The sequence below is a fragment of the Eleutherodactylus coqui genome, chromosome 1 (genome assembly GCF_035609145.1).
Source record: "Eleutherodactylus coqui strain aEleCoq1 chromosome 1, aEleCoq1.hap1, whole genome shotgun sequence".
NCBI lineage: Eukaryota > Metazoa > Chordata > Amphibia > Anura > Eleutherodactylidae > Eleutherodactylus > Eleutherodactylus coqui.
In genome coordinates this window covers 442,247,642-442,264,203 of record NC_089837.1, presented here as the reverse complement: position 1 = coordinate 442,264,203, position 16,562 = coordinate 442,247,642, and the positions used below count along the sequence as shown (strand labels likewise).

The window sequence follows — 16,562 nt, the reverse complement described above, 5'->3', positions numbered from 1 at the left end:
ATGGCATCGGAGACACTTGCCCATCAGTCACCGTTAGGGTTAAAGATGACATTCACCGCAGCCTCTCCTTAACATACACCTTCGACAGAGGATGGTTGACCATCAGAGAGAGAAGCAGTTTCCTCATTAATGTCTATATAGGCAGGCTGGGGTTTGCATGCAGAGTGCTTAGCCAAGTGGTGATGCACCTGTCATATACGGTCCGGTCATAATAAATCCCTGGTGATAGGGCCCGCCCAGTTCCAAATCCACATCCATATTCCAGTCAGTTTCTATCACAGGTAACCAGCATCTCTTACTGCGGCTATCCTTTGGATACGCCATCTTTGTGAAAAATATGCCTTCATCTCAGATCAAATCATGGTGCTCAATAGTGAGATTGAGCCTTGTCACTGAGAGCTGAGGCATACATAACCATACACAGAGTCCTTGACTAAGCCATTACCGGGTAGGGGTTCGAACTGCCCTACTTTTCCATAAATCTGTTACTTTGCATATTCCTCCACCACGTATGTGGCTAACCAATCTTTTTATTCCTTTACTCGTAATTCTTGCTGCATAGCCAAATGTTAGTGGGTCAGGTACAGCCTGGGGTATCTGTGAGCGAGCACATGGTAGTGATGGCACTCGTCCTAGCAGCTGGAATTCCTCTACTAGTGGTGGATCGAAAGCATTGGCTATAGAATGAGTGTGCATTACTGGTACTGCCTCTGGTGCTGCCCTATTCGCCTCACAACCCCTTCCTGTTTGGGAAGTTATGTGCAAACAAGTCCATGAGTGGGACGGACGATAAAGGGTGGTAATGGGGACAGCAATCTAAAGGACATGGGTGCATCAGCAAGGAAGGACATGGCCAGTGGTCTCCTACATAGGGTACATGCAAGGAAGTTGAGACTGGTCAAATAGACTAAGACCTCATTACTTCTGATTCTGAACACATTTATTCCACAACAACAGCACTAGAACAAAATGCTTGGGTTCTTACTATGTGTTTCTGGCCCAGCACAGCAGTCTTTACACAGCAGTAACAGCAGATAAGAAAAGAAAGTATCTCAAAGGAAAGTCTCTCACTGGACTGTTATGGCCACAGTCAGCAGGGATTGCAACCAGCTTAATGGGACGAAGTGGTGTAGCAAGGAGACGCCCCACTCAGCTACAGGCTGAATCCAGCCTCTACTGGAACGGTGGGGAGCCACAGCTAACTTTCGATGCAATTTGCTCTCAGAATTACACCGGATCTAGCTGTTGGACCTTCATGCTTCCAGAAACTCCCACAGCCCCATACACATTCCGTCTTAAAGTGACAATGTTCTCAATATACTTTACAATGTAGAAAACATAATTAAAATATTTAAACATAGACAATGCGCAAAAAATACAAGATGGGGGTATCCCCCTTATAGCTAGACTCCACATATCTGATACAGTGGTAGTTAGAATGGCCATACACATTAAATGAAAAATGTCCAAATATGCCAACGCCAACAGATCCGGCCAATCATCTAATGCATATAGGGGCTTTCCGATTCTCCTGGACTGAAGACACTGGGGGAGATAAGGATCGGCAGTTGGAGTTCAACTGCTGATTCTTTTGTTCTTGGGGAGATTAGACACTGCCAGAAGAATCTGACACTGACTTTTTCCCCTTTCTTCATACTTCAGTGCATGCATGCTCACCCAAGCTGAGCACACATGTGTATGGGGGTGTTGGCTGATTGTTATCTAATGTATTTATTTAATTTTGACAACTAGCAGAGGCAATGTCAAGTCAGATGGCAGATACATCTCCCTCCAGGGATAACAACTGATCCCCAGGCGTTTATAGAAGCCAGACCAGGGGTTTGTGAAAAGAGCTTCTATTTAGAAGTGAGTTGTCTTCATAAGTCAACCTCTTTGATTTTAAAGAGCCACTCTAGTGAAATTCTTTTTCATTAATTCTGTAACTAGGTCCTAGTATACGCAAAGCCTAATTTAGACACAACGATTATCCCTTAAAATTCGTTGTGTGCATTTACACGGCAAGATGATCACTCAAAATTCATTCAAATGGCAGTTTGAGTGACAGTTTTGAGCGTTCACTTTGCATACGTGTGTAAATGAAGGCTCACGCTGTATGCAGAAGACAAGTGGGACCGCTATCTTCTGCATACAGCTGTTATACAGCTGAGTGCTCAGAGCGGGGTATACAAAACACAGCTAGAGCGCTGTCTTCTGCATACTCCTGCTGTGTTCATGGAGCGCTCAGCTGATATGCAGAACACAGCTGGACCGCTTGTCTTCTTCATACTCTGGCTGTGTTCTCCGAGTGGGATACCAGCTGAAACAATAGTATCAGCGGTATCCCGCTGAGAACTTAGCGAGCGGCACTGATAAGGCTCATCGTTCTCTTTCAGCTAGCTGAAATAAAACGATGAACGACTCGTGCACAAAAATTGCACAATTTCTGTGCAGTTAGGCCCAGCGATTCTCGCTTAAATGCCTCAGTCACACGGGCGCATCGGCACCCGTACACCGGCGCCGATGCGCCCGTGTGACTGCAGGAAGGAGACGGACGTACCTAAAGATGGCCGTCTCTCTGCAGCGCCGGAGGAAAGAACACATGACCGGCAATGAAGCCGGTCACATGTTCTTTCCTCCGACGCTGCAGAGAGACGGCCGTCTTCAGGTACGGCCGTCTGCTGGTGTCAGTCACACGGGTGCATCGGCGCCGGTGTACGGCTGCCGATGCGCCCGTGTGACTAAGGCCAAAAGATGGCTTTTAGCGATTTTTGAGCGAAAATCCTTGGGTCTAAATGGGCCTTAAGCCGTCTAGTATTACCTTGGCTAGGTATTCTTTTCTATCCTTTCTAACTCCTTTCTCCTCAGGTTGTATGATCTTATTCTGACCAGCTCAGATATACTTGGCTTTATGTATTCCTAAATTAATCTGTTTTTCAATGAGTATAATCCCTGTATAATGGACCCTACTAATTAAGCTCTTTAGAGGGAAACACAGACACTCCTATCACAGTTACTGCTGATGATTAGAGGCTCTTGTCACACAGTTATAATGAAAGAGTAGAAGAAAATCCTGGCAGCATGTAGAGGTGCTATATAAAATGTACTTTTTATTCTCCCATCACACAGAGAGAGCAGCGTTTCGGTTGTGAGGCCTTTCTCAAGCTTGAGAAAGGCCTAACGGATGAACCGTTGCCGTCTCTGTGTGATGGGAGAATAAAGAGTACATTTTATATAGCACCTCTACATGCTGCCAGGATTTTCTTCTATATTACGTGGACTTCTGTTGGAGTGCGGTTTGGACTTTTATCTGGCTGTTGCATTTGGTGGCCCTACCCAGATGGGGTTTTTCTGGTGCTGCTGACACACTTAATTATTTTACAAATATAGATCCGCGCCACCACACAAATGAACCGAAGTAAAGGGGATTTTTACTCACCTGGTGCACAGCGGGATTCTTCGTGAACGCAAAGAACCCGCTTGCACCGATGATCCCCGTTTGCCTGTAGAAATAAAGATGTTTCTTCTTGCAAAAAAAGATCCCCAGTGATCCTTAAAGGAGATGCAGCAGTAGGAAAAAACCCCAGTGGGTGATAACACCTTACAATGGGGAAAATACAATCTGTAGAAGACAAAAAATCCTCCTGCGCTCTTTGTTTGGGGCTTTTTGCAATCCGAAATAGGGACTTCCAAATCACCAAAATATACAATCAAGTATATTTTATTTATACAAAAAGGACTATAACAGTCTTGCAACGCGTTTCGACGCTATTCAGAGCGTCTTTTTCAAGCATGACATAACACAATCTTAGTTGCTTTATATAGAGTCACTTACTTTTCCTCCATGTGCGGAGTCCGGGGCTCGTGGCATGGGACGCCGGTCTCGTCGCTGCTGACGTAACCATTCAAGCGACGGCAGTTTTGATATGACGGCTCTAGTGAATGAAGTTACGCTATTGGCGTAGCTACGTTAAAAACTTACGTAGTTTGCGTAACTCCGTCCCTATGCGCTGGGCTCCGGACTCCGATAGGAGAGCATACATTTATAATTCCGCTGTCTGCGGTTTTACCTTCTAAACAATAAGAATAGGATTACATCACAACAATATTAATTATTTTACAGTTATAATGAAAGAGCTCACAGCTCATCCTCCTGACTGTATACTTATGGTCTGTAGGTTATTTAGGTGCACATAGAATACAGAACGTAATGGCAATGTCCTCACTGCAGGCAGAGATGGTACTGGCTCTAGCTCCTCATGTGAATCTGTGCTGATGCACCGTAGGATTGTTAGCAGAGTATAAATAAAGTGAGTACAGAGAAATCTCAGCATCAATATGGTGCCTGATAAGTATCAACAAGAGGCTACACTGCATGGAAGTGACTGTAATATACAGTACATAGGAGACCTTCAGAGTGTGACAGACTATCAGGTGAAGAGTGCAGGGATGGAAAAATGTGTTTTTGCTATAGTTTCCCTTTAACAAGTTGATAACTTTTGAAACATGAAGCGACAGGCTAACTCATCAGAAGAAACTCTGTTCAGTGGATGGGACTCTTAAAAAATCATATTTTAAAGATCTACTAATTGTTGGGAGGAAATATCCAATTTATTTCAAGCCTCGCTCTCAAGCCTCAAGATAAAATACACATTTTTAAAGGGGTTTTCCAGGACAAAGAAAAAAAATGATGACAGGGAATGGTACCATTCAGGGTAAAATCACTGCTGATGCACAATGAACACCATATGACCATCACAGCTTCTTCCAGGATTGAAGCAACAGGAACTGAGGCTGTTGCACTGGATGGCAACCAATTAGAGGGGGATGTCTTATTTCTTTATTTGGCACCATTCCCTGACACTATTTTTTTATTTGTCTCGGAAATCCCCTTTAAATTATTTTTATGCCTTTATCAGTCTGGCATAGTAACGTATAATGAGTAAAAAATCCATAGCCAGATGACCAAGTCAACAGACTAGTCAATGGCTTAGTTAATTTTAGGGCTTCTTCAAACGGGCGTATGCACAACTACACTCACCACTTTGGAGCATAGTTGCACATGAACAAGCTAAAACATTTTTTTTAGGTTTCAAACTTCGTGCTTTTGCGCCTGAGTTTGAAAAAACAGCAGGAAGATGCGTACTGCCCTATCTTTCTCGCATGTAGTTAATACTATGAGCTAGGGCAAGTCCTATGTTTTCTCGCATGTGCTGTTACCACGCAAGAATTCTGATAGTGGAAATGAAATCATTGAAGTCAATGGTTTCGTTTTTAACCGTTATTCGGCCATAACTTCCATACTGACCATCTGTTTGGGACCCCCATAGTAACAAACATTCAATTTCATGGCATACCTGTTTTCCATCCAGTGTATAGAGGCGCTTCACCACCCCAGAATCGAGTTTTATGGCATCAGTTATATCAGTGAGAACTTGCTCAAATGAATGGGCTGTTTTCTTGTTTAGGAGAATCCGAACGGCTTTGCGTGGTTTCACACCACTCCTAATGATGGTGACAAGCTTTGGCCTTATGAAATCTTTGTTCTCTCTTCCCTCCGAGGTGCTCGGCTTAGCAGTAGCCAAAGGTTGCACGGAGCGAGGGCTACCAGTTGTCTTCACATTCACAGACCAGTTGGGGTTTACATTCTTTGTGTACTCCAGTTTTTTAAATGGCTCAATAGATCCGCAAACATAACTTTCACCTGAAAGAGAAATCTTTGTTACCTTAAGGCTGCAATCACATATTATATACAGTATAAACCACATAATCAGTATTTCTTCTTTCTTGTTCACATTTTTGGTCTAGTAGATGATATGATGAGGTCATAGAACTTCTTTCTGTAATTTAGTAGACTTTAGGAGACTCAAAGTGGGCTCAATGCTACATCCACATTAAAAAACCTGAGCAAGAACGTAAGTCTTAAGTCTGTTGTGGCTAGGTTTTCACCACATTGGGGGTCAACATACAGTGTATGCAGTATAATGAGAAGTTCTCCCAACTTATATGTCTTCAGTGCCCACTGACTTTAGTCTGAAGTATGCAAAAGCATGTCCTTTTACCACAGGGGTATGCATTTGTTTGACAGTTTCAGATATTCCAACTGAACAAAAAGCCTAAAGTTGGTGTGAACCAACATTCTTATACAGTATATACAACACACAACTGCCAAAGACCGGAGACTAAATGCTAGTTGGCAATTTGCAATGTGCAGGGTGATTCATAAAAAAAATGGTGCAGAAGTAAAGCTAATTTCTTCATAGATGAATTGGCGTAAAACAGCCAGAATGACATGAAAAGAGAGAAGAACTCTTCAAGTTTTTAATGCACCTCACAGATGTTCGACGTGGACGCAGCAGATGGCAAGTTGGTGGTCCAGTTCTGCCCAGGCGCTGTTGTATGTCAATTCATGTATGAAGAAATCAGCTTTACTTTTGCACCTTTCTTTTGCAATTACCTTGTATATAATCCTAAGGAGAATTATGGAATCTTATGCATTGACTACAATAGTAAACTTTTTCATAACTGTGTCCCTACACAGCCAAAAAGATGCACTTTTTCCAATAAAACACTTTAGCGCAGCAATTAGGTGCGGTAAATAAAAAGGTTGTCCGGGATTTTAAAAAAACATCTTTGTCTTCATAGGAACAGAAAAACTCTTGCCTTTGGGCTGCATCTGGTATCGTCCCAAGACTGCCATTGGAAAAGCAGTCCATTTCTTCATATTCCGGACAACCCCTTATAGAATAAATGAGAAAAAGCCGTGACCAAGTCCCAGCTATGTCTCGCATTTTCTCGCTCATTCCCACGGCTGGGTACGGCGTATATACGCCGCAGCCCGGAATTCTTTCAGCTGACATAAGTACTTCAACTGGCTTAATAGAGCCACTTGACATAGTTTAGCAGCGCTAGCCACTGCTAGACTACCTCCCCCTGCCATTGTCGGCAGCTACCATAGGCATTTTATAGAAGTTGCCGGCTGATCGCAGCTGAAAAATAGGGCAAGACCTATCTTTTTCGTCCGTGTCAAAACATCGGCCGGCGTATTTTGCCACTGATGTCTTATCTGCGCCGCTAATAATCGGCCATGTGAATAAATGCATTGGAATCCAATGCTTCCCATGGTCGCGATGGGTAGCTAAATTAGCCATGTAAAAACGCTCGTGTGAATAAGGCCTTATGGAGATAAAACATCCTTTGCCGTAGTATAAGATACAAGATCAACATTTTAGACTTTCTATATATTTATTGCCGAAAACAAAAGTAATTCCTATCGGTGAGCCACAAATCCCAGCATGTCTTGACTTTACTCATCTCAGTTCTAGACATGCACAGTACATAATGGCCCTGCTTTACAACTGGAAATCAAGGAGGAAGTTTCATGTGCCTTGTCAGTCGTTTGCATTACTTTCTATTCTACAAGCAGGATCGTTCTTATTTCACTAGCCTTGTAATCAGTTACTTTATACTATTCTGAAGAAAGCCATACTCTCATTAAAGGGAATTTATGATCAGTTGCAGACAGATTTACTGCAGACAATGTTAACAACCATGTCCCTTACTGCCCTAAAACAGCTGTGTCTACTCTATCAAAATGACTTTTTGAAGAAGCAGACTGGCATTAATTATTTTACAAGATGCAGATTGAAATCTACCTGTTATAACGGAAAAGCAATTCAAAGGCATCAAATAATAAAATACAAAAAGCTTGAATAGGTTTAGCAAAGAGACAGGTGACAGCTATGGCAATGTGAGAGAAGCCATAATGTTCTCTCATATGCCATCTTGCCTTTGTTCTATCCTAAAGTTTCTTTTTGACTTTTATGTCTCTGCTAAAATGTGCATGCAGGTGGCTTGGCTCAAGTATAGAGCAATCAGAGGAATTCAAGGTCACTTTGTGTGAAGAGCCCAATTAGCTCAGGTCTAAATCAAAAGTATAGGCAGAGGGGGGAACTGGGAGGTAAGAACTAATAATGAAAAGTTGGATTTTGTTTTGAGAAAAACATATCTGTCTGACTAATTAGCCAGTATAGCGAAACAGATGATAATTAGTTCTTTCTATTTAATATGTGAAGCTCTCGATATATGTATATAGATGGATATGTCTTCATTAGAGATGAGCGAACATACTCGGTAAGGGCGATTTCGCAATCGAGCACCGCGATTTTCGAGTACTTCACTACTAGGGTGAAAAGTACTCGGGTGCGCTGTGGGGCGGGGGGTTGCAGAGGGGAGTGGGGGGTAGCAGCCGGGAACAGGGGGGAGCCCTCTCTCTCTCCCTCTCCCCCCCACTCCCCGCTGCAAGCCCCCGCTCACCCACAGCGCACCCGAGTACTTTTCACCAGAGTAGTGAAGTACTCGAAAATCGCGGTGCTCGATTGCGAAATCGCCCTTACCGAGTACGTTCGCTCATCTCTAGTCTTCATATACTCCCTAAGATGTACTCCATACATATATCAATTTAACCTTATCTTATATAGAACACATATGAAATTTATATCTTTCATATAAGTCTTAACAGACTAATGATTGCCAAACACCACGAATATGCTTTCGAAATGATATACACACACACATATATATATAATTTTTAAAAACGAATTAACGACCCTAGAGGTAGTTAATTCAAGACTAACCAGTTAACATGCAGGCAGGGTGTGACCTGGGAGAAAGTCCTGCCTATAGAGCGACATCACTGCTTGTGCTGAATTTTAATAACCAATGATAACAAATGTAAAAAACTATACATATTTAATAGTAAGGTGGTTTCTAAGCCTTACGTTCAATGTCTTAAAACCATACGCTTCTGCTTGTTTTACAAATGGAGAGAGAATCAGTTCACAAAATGCTGTGTGAACAGTCTATGATTCCTCGAGCAGCTCAAGTTTAAACCTTTTGAATATACCTGTAGAGCTCCATGGAGCTAACAGTAACATCTAGAAAAAGGGAGTCAGTTAAATACTGTTGATTAGAAAAAATGTGTTCAAATCTTCTTGTGATATGGTAAAAAAAGAGGAGAAAGTTTCTAAGGTAATCTTATACTAGAGGATCCCGATCTACTGGGAGAATGATGGTCACAGATTGTGTATCTTCATTAAAGTCCTTGTGAGTTTTTGAAAGAGCCAACAAAGTTTGTCTTGCCTATGTAAACTGGTGTCAAGAGATCCCTGTTCTCCAGACCAACACCTACCAGACATTTGTACAATAATCTGTGGATATGCGTAAATATCTGAAATGGTAAAACAGCTTTAGGCCTCTTTCACATGAGTGTATATCGGCCTCCGTTTTCACGGTCGGCCAATATAAGCTACGATCTGATGCATTGGATTCCAATGCATCAGATCACATGGCGTGAAAACACCCGACCGGGGCAATATAGCGCCAAGTGCTTTCATACCGGCCCGCTAAAATAGTTCTGGAATTATCTTTCGGGTCGGAATATGTTGGCCGCTGCATGGGCTCCTATGGGAGTCAATGACGGCGGTCGAAGAAGGGGGGTGGTAGGTGTGACTGCTAAACTCCTTCCCTCTTCTCTCCTCCAGCTGCTTGCAATGGGAGGGGGCAAGGCAGAGGCAGACCTAATCTCCTCTCCGTCCCACCCCTTCCCATTGCTGATGCGGACAAAGGGGCGGGAGCTTAGCTCCACCCCCGTACTGCCCTCTTCCATTGCAAACAGCCAGACCGAAGGAGAGAGCAGGTGAGCCAGCGAGGGGAGACCCAAAAGCATTTCGGGCTCGGCATGTATGCCCCGGAGCCCATGCCGTCTGAACGGGTGCACAAATGTTAGATTTGTGTGCCAGTTCATGCGTTTTTACAGCGCCGGCGGAGGCAGGCAAAAACGCTTACGGCCATGTGAAGGAGCCCTTAGGCCTTAGTCACACGGGCGTAAATACGTGCGTATATACGCGCGTAAAAACCCGCGGACGTAAATACGCGCGTATATACGTGCGTAAAAACGCACCTACTAAAGATAGAACATATTGGTGGCAATGGACATGGTCACGCGGTTTTTTAATGCGCGTATTTACGCCCGTGTGACTAAGGCCTTAGAGTGCGGGAGCATTCACACATCACTGATTTGTTCAGATTTTGTTGCAGATGTGCAGCATAATTCACCATTGAATTCAAGTTGAAGTTGAAAACGAAATTTCCATTGAATTCAAGTTGAAGGAGTGAAATCTGCTGCAGATCTGCACCAAAATCTGTAGCAAATCAGCGACGTGTGAATGCACCCATAAACCCTCTTGTAATAAAGTTGGTATTTAAGTGTATTGCTAATCTCAGTTTTATATTACATTAGTTAAATATCATATATCTTAATAATCCCCCCATGCTTCACAGTCATGTACAGTACAGATGCTCAATAATTTTCCAGTTATTTAAACATAAACCACAGCCGCAAGCTAATTTGTACTGGTCTAATTTAGCAAAAGAATCCAGACGAGATCTGGAAACTTTCTACTTTACTGCACATCAGGCGGATCCAAGGGTGAAAAGTCGCAAAATCACTTATAACAGCTCATAGTTCAGAATATCAAGGACATGGCATGCAGATTGTGTTTGTATTAATGGCTGTATAGGCATTGGAATAGAGTCTAATATTTAATCTCCAGATTTACATGGTTTTAATTCCACTAAAAACAGGATGTGGTAACTGCTGGGTCTTAATAATTTGGCTAGTTTGACATGGGTATGGGCTGCTCATTACTCTTACTATTTTACTTTACAAGATAAAGAAATGGAAGAAATTGGCCATAGCAGCTCCTCTATTTAACACACAACAAATAAATGACAGCCATTTTTATTAACGCAGCAGGTCAACCTACCGGACATCTTACATCCATAGCATGCAGTAAATAAGTATATGCAAAGATGAGAGTTGATCCTTGAAGCTAAAAAAATCTGGCCTTCAAACTTTCCCATGCACTCATCCTATTAATCTTGAGCCAAATGGATACTGGCTTTTAGAGGCAGCATCTACCAGACCTCGTGCCCTCCACCTCACAACCAGCAGGTCCTTACACCAATGTGGAGTCAACACCACCACCAGAAAAAAACATGTAAAGCCATCAGGGGCACCCAGAACTATATTAGATCCCTCCAACAACATTCATGTTCTCAATATGCCCGAATTCGAGGACCTTCCCCAACCACCAATCACCATCTGCTGTGACATGCTACTTCAGAACTTTCTCTAATCAAACCATTCCATCCTGCTCTCTAAACTACTACGAATGCAACCAAGCCCCTCCACTGCTGCACACAATGGTAGAACAATGCGGATAGGTAGAAGATTAATCTCCAAGGATCTGAACAAAATGGCTCTTCACTCCCTAAAGACCAGATATTTTAAACCCCCACTGCCTTTTCTGGCATCATCATTCCATCCATCCCTTATTCAAATCACTATTCTATTCCTGCCCAAACCTGTCATGTTGGCATACACAGACAGTGCCTAAGTGTTATACTGTAAGGTGCAGACCAGAGCAGTTTTTTTTGGTTGGTTGTAGAGTATGAGATGCAAGAATCAAAGACAGTTTTCTTCAAGTTTTTTACTAAAGCAGAACTAACTGGCCAACACTAGAAAGGAGACACAAGCCTGTTTCAGGCACATTAGGCAATCTTTATACAGTACTTCTGCAATATTCAATCAACATACAACTTAGAGACAATCTTTACAATGCAACAATATTCTTTGCAAAGAAAATGTTTTTCTTCCCCTACAGGAGAGGCACAGTACTTGCATTACAGCACATTATGTGGTGTAGTGGTCCTCACTGTGAGGATTCAATACAATTTCCCTCTTCTGCTCCACTCATTACTTGATGCTTGGTCGGTGGCCTTGCACTGTCCCTAAGTATCTTAGACGTGTTGCCCATTGCCCTGATAACAGTGCCAACAAATCTGGCCTCTCAACTGTTGTAGACCGACTTCCCAGTCACAACCCTTTATTCAACTGTCTCGTCATCTGAAGGGCAGGTACTCGTAGCTCGCCATCACTCTACCGATGCCTTATTCAAAACCCTATTCCATTCCGGCCCAATACTGTTATGTTGGCTAGGGGAACTAGGCTCAGCTCTTGGTTTGGCTTCTCTTAAGTGTTCCTGGTTTCTGACAGTAATCTAAAAATATGACTTTAAGGGAGGTACTGTACAGTATATGACATATTTTACAACCATAAAAGAGGAAGCATTTCTGGGTTTTTTTCTTATACTATCCATAAGCACAATTCCCTTTTCCATTTTGATATGCTCAAATATTAATATTACTAGACAGAAGATAACATTACTGTATTGTATTAGTGCAGAACTCATAATAGTTGAATAAAACTTTGGTCAGAGTTCTGAAACTGTCTAAAAGAAAAACTGTCTTTGTTGTGCAGATTTGGGGTCCCACAGCATCACTATTACTAGCTATTGTAAATGTATATGTTTATAATTGTGCGTAATTGTGTTAAATTATGTGTATATTCCTTTATATGGGCACTAAAGTCTTAATGTCTGGTGTTTCTACCACCTAAGGTGGCATGACAGTGCATACTACACCCTAACCTGCTCTCACACCTGTCAGTCACCCCTAGCTAGCCTGGGATTGGGTAGTCAGTTATCCCTTAGCTCAGGATTGGTTAGTGGGGAGAGTATAAATGACAGAGAGTTGGTGGGATTATCCAGTCTAGTCCAGGCCTGGAAAGAGTCTAGTCCAGAGACACCTGAGATAGAGACCAGGGAGGAAGAAGGTGACCATCTACTTTAGCCAGTGTGGTGGTAAGAAGAACATAGAGTGTAAGTACTAATAACCAAAGGTTATGGAGAGAAAGAGAGAGAGAGCAGAGGAGAAAGGAAAAGAAATCAAGAGAGAAACATAAGCAAGTCAGCAATTAACCTTTTCCAGTCTCAGCCCACTAACTAAATCCCTAGTGAGTGGCGCAAGTGGAGTCTGTAATCTAAATAATGACAATGTAATGAGAATAATGTAACTGCTATTGGGATGAAGAACTCTATCCTAATAAAGTTCGGAATTGTTTTCATCCAAAGTCTGCTTCCTGAAGTACTTCCCACCACCTACAACAACTGCATTGAGATACAACACGACACTACAGGAGAGTCAGGACAACTACCCCCATTTTTGTTTAGTTCTCCAAATTTTTATATTTATTATTTTTGTTTGGAATGGGTCCCCACCCATATACGGACTGGTGACACGACAAAAATCAACATCTTACCCTACCCGACTTTGTGGGTAGCAAGCTACAACAACTGCCTATTTTACTATTTTATTTTATTGTTTTTACCACTGGTTTTGGTTGGCCCAATAGACCACTATTTGCATCATCTGCTAGAAGAAGCAGTAGACCACCGTGACTACCATCTCATTTCTACCCCGCTGCTTAAACACCACCTAGGTCTGGGTCATTATACAACCAATCACAGGACAGCTTTCATTTCATATTTTGTTCTTGAAAAATGAAAGCTGCCCTGTGATTGGTTGATATCACCAACAAAGACAGTTTTTCTTTTAGACAATTTCATAAATCTGCCCTACTGTTCATCTTAAGAAAGATATGTGTTTTAAGTCACTGCTAATTTTTGCTCGGATCACAATGGATCATACTTGACTATTATAGTATATCAGCTTCGGACAAGAGCCCACCTGGTTCTCTGTACGAGCACCACTCTCAAAGAGATCTGATCCAGCTGCAAGCTATGGCATAGCAGAGAGATATTGGCTCCCTGTTCCGTCACTTGCTCTGGCAAGCTGCAGGCTGCTTTAGGCCTGCAACCTGCCAGATCTTCGAGCATGCCAAGGACGTTAGGCGGCATGAGGACATCGTGGTAAGGTGTCTCTTATCCTGGGCAGGAAGAAGAGAACCGGCAACTCATCATGGGAATGGGTGAGGTGAGTCTAATTTTTTTATTGGTACAATACGGGCACTATTGTCACAAAGTGGGCTTTACAATGTCTAAGGGGGCAGCACAAAGGGGGCATTACAATGTATGAGGAGGTAACACAAAAGTACCGTTACAACATATGAGGGGTAGCACAAAAAGGACATTGCAATACATGGGGGCATTACAAAGGTGACCTTACAATATATGAGGACAGCATAAAGGGTGACAATTCTACTGTGAGGTAGTACTGGTTTTAGGGTACTGGGGAGGAGGCATTATTACCATATAGAGCAGGATGGAGTGTTTGTGGAGAGGTAGTGAAATGGTGGTATGGGTGCTGGAAATATGCTCTGTGCATAAAAGTCTGGACAGGCAAGTCATGGCTGGGAGAAATCTACATGGCGGTCTGGAATGAATGAAAAAGTAAGAACGACTCCAGTTAGGGAGAGCATGGATCTGTGTTAGGCACAATACTTTTTATTCTTTTTACGGATGACCTTGCGCATTGGGTTGAAGGTAAAGTGTCAGTTTTTCCTGAGGATAAAAACCTGTGTAGGATTCTTAAATCATAGCTTTATTGTAAAATGTCACAAAAAGACCTGGATAGCAGGTCAGCATGGGCAAGAACATGGTAAAAGAATTTTAAGGTTGATAAACGTTAAGTGATGCACCTAGGCTGCAGGAATTGTATTACTTACTACATGTACATTGAATGGAATAGAACTGGTGACAACAGAACAAGAGAAGGACTTTGGTATTCTGGTTACAAATAATCTGCGTATTCTGGTTACAACTAAGCTAAGCAGCAGTACTCAATGCCAAGCAGCAGCAAGGCTGTATAAAAATAGAGTTTAAAATCTGGGATCCCAATGTAATGTTACCCCTCTATAAATCCCTTGTAAGTCCATATGCAGAGTATGGGATTCAGTTTTAGGTCCAAAATTCTAAAAAGCATGCAAGTATTCTTCCCAAGGACTGTACAAAGAATGAGGAGACATTAACTACCTGTGAAGAAAAGGCAATTTATGCATCCATATAGGAAGGGATTCTTTACAGTTAAAGTAGACAAACTATGGGATGTTCTACTCAGGGCCGGCCTTAGGTCTGATGGCGAAATTTTCTTTTGGCGCACCCCCAATCATAATAAAAAAAAAAATAGGTAAAACCCTAAATCAAGTCTGATGCAACGTTAAGGCCTGGGTCACACGGGCGTAAGCGTATTTATGTATGCTTTTGCACTGCGTATTTGTGCAATGGGCATTGCGTATTTGCGCATGCATGTGTGTTTTTTGCTGTACTTTTTGCGCATACGAATTGTGCACATTTGCATGTGCAAAAAACAAGCAACCATGCTCCCATTCATTGAAATGGGCAATTAGTGTAATTGATTCATTATATGCTCTTACCCTGCGTAAATACAAAGGAAAATGGAGCATGCAAAAGTGAATAAAATGCACAAGCAAAACATGCTGATGTGAATGAACCCATGAGTGGGTTCACTATGTATTGTGCGGGCAAATTTTTTGTGCGCAAATAAGTCCATGTGAATCCGTCCGCATGAAGTGTTTTTCCCTCCTAGAATTTGTGCGCAATACGCAGTGAATAGAATCCATTGAATTCAATGAGTTTTTCACAGGCTCTATTTTCCTGCGTATTTGTGCAGGAAAACAGCACATATATTGAAGTAATTAACTTTATTGCCCATTTCAATGAATGGGAGCATGCTTGCGTGATTTCTTGTGTGCCCAAAGTACACAAAAAAATTAAGTACAGTCAAACACAGGCGTTCAAAGATGCAATGCCCATTGCACAATTACGTGGTGCGAACACGCACATAAATGTGTTTATGCCTATTTGACACGAGCCTAAGGTTACTGGTGGATACACTGCAAATTTGCAGTGAATCCGCAGACAGATCTATAACAGCAAAATACCCACACCAAATAATATGGAAATGCTGCAGATCTGTTCGGGATTTAACCCTTTGCATAGCAAAAGGTGAAAGCAACAGTAAAAATACACAGCAAACAATTGACATGCTGCAGATTTATGATTCGCACTGTGTGTCAATTTCTGCGTGGATTTGGTGTGGATTTATGTAAAATCCTGTTTAAAGCCCACATTACGGGAAGATATATGGGAGATGAACATGTGGAGTCTCTATGGGTGAAAATACATGGAGGGTAAAATCCGTAATCGCACACGCCAGGGCTGCCCTCTATCGCCCTTACTCTATATCCTGTCAATGGAGTCTCTAGCCAATGCCATCAGGAAAAACGCTTCAATCAGGGGCTTAATGGAGGGCACCTGTGAGCATAAAATGGCGTTGTTCGTGGATGACCTCTTCCTGTTTCTGTCGAACCCCAGAGTGGGATTACCGGTGGTGATGACGGAGTTTACGAGATACGGGCGGGTGAGCAACTTTAAGCTCAACCTACACATATCTGAAATACTTAATGTAACTCTCCCCCAGAACGAAGCCCAGGAACTCTCAGAGGCATTCCCCTTTAAATGGAGATCCTCATCTATCAAATACCTAGGGGTGCAATTACCCACAGACTCCGCCCAGATTTTCAAACTAAATTTTCAGCCCTTCCTGTCTAACCTTAGGGCAGATCTGGAAAAATGGAGCCCTCTGTATGCGTCGTAGACGGGCAGAGTCAACGGGGTAAAAAT

The 16,562-nt window shown here is 42.4% G+C and overlaps 1 protein-coding gene across 4 annotated transcripts in view; it reads right to left on the bottom strand.

The window, feature by feature from the left end:
• The window catches only part of DCLK1 (doublecortin like kinase 1), a 382,755-nt gene that overhangs the window by 301,175 nt on the left and 65,018 nt on the right, over positions 1–16,562 (bottom strand). For all 4 annotated transcript variants that reach the window (XM_066582756.1, XM_066582763.1, XM_066582790.1 and 1 more), the window contains exon 3: positions 5,355–5,701. In XM_066582756.1, the coding sequence (XP_066438853.1) occupies positions 5,355–5,701 (347 nt within the window). The remainder of the gene's footprint in view (positions 1–5,354; positions 5,702–16,562) is intronic.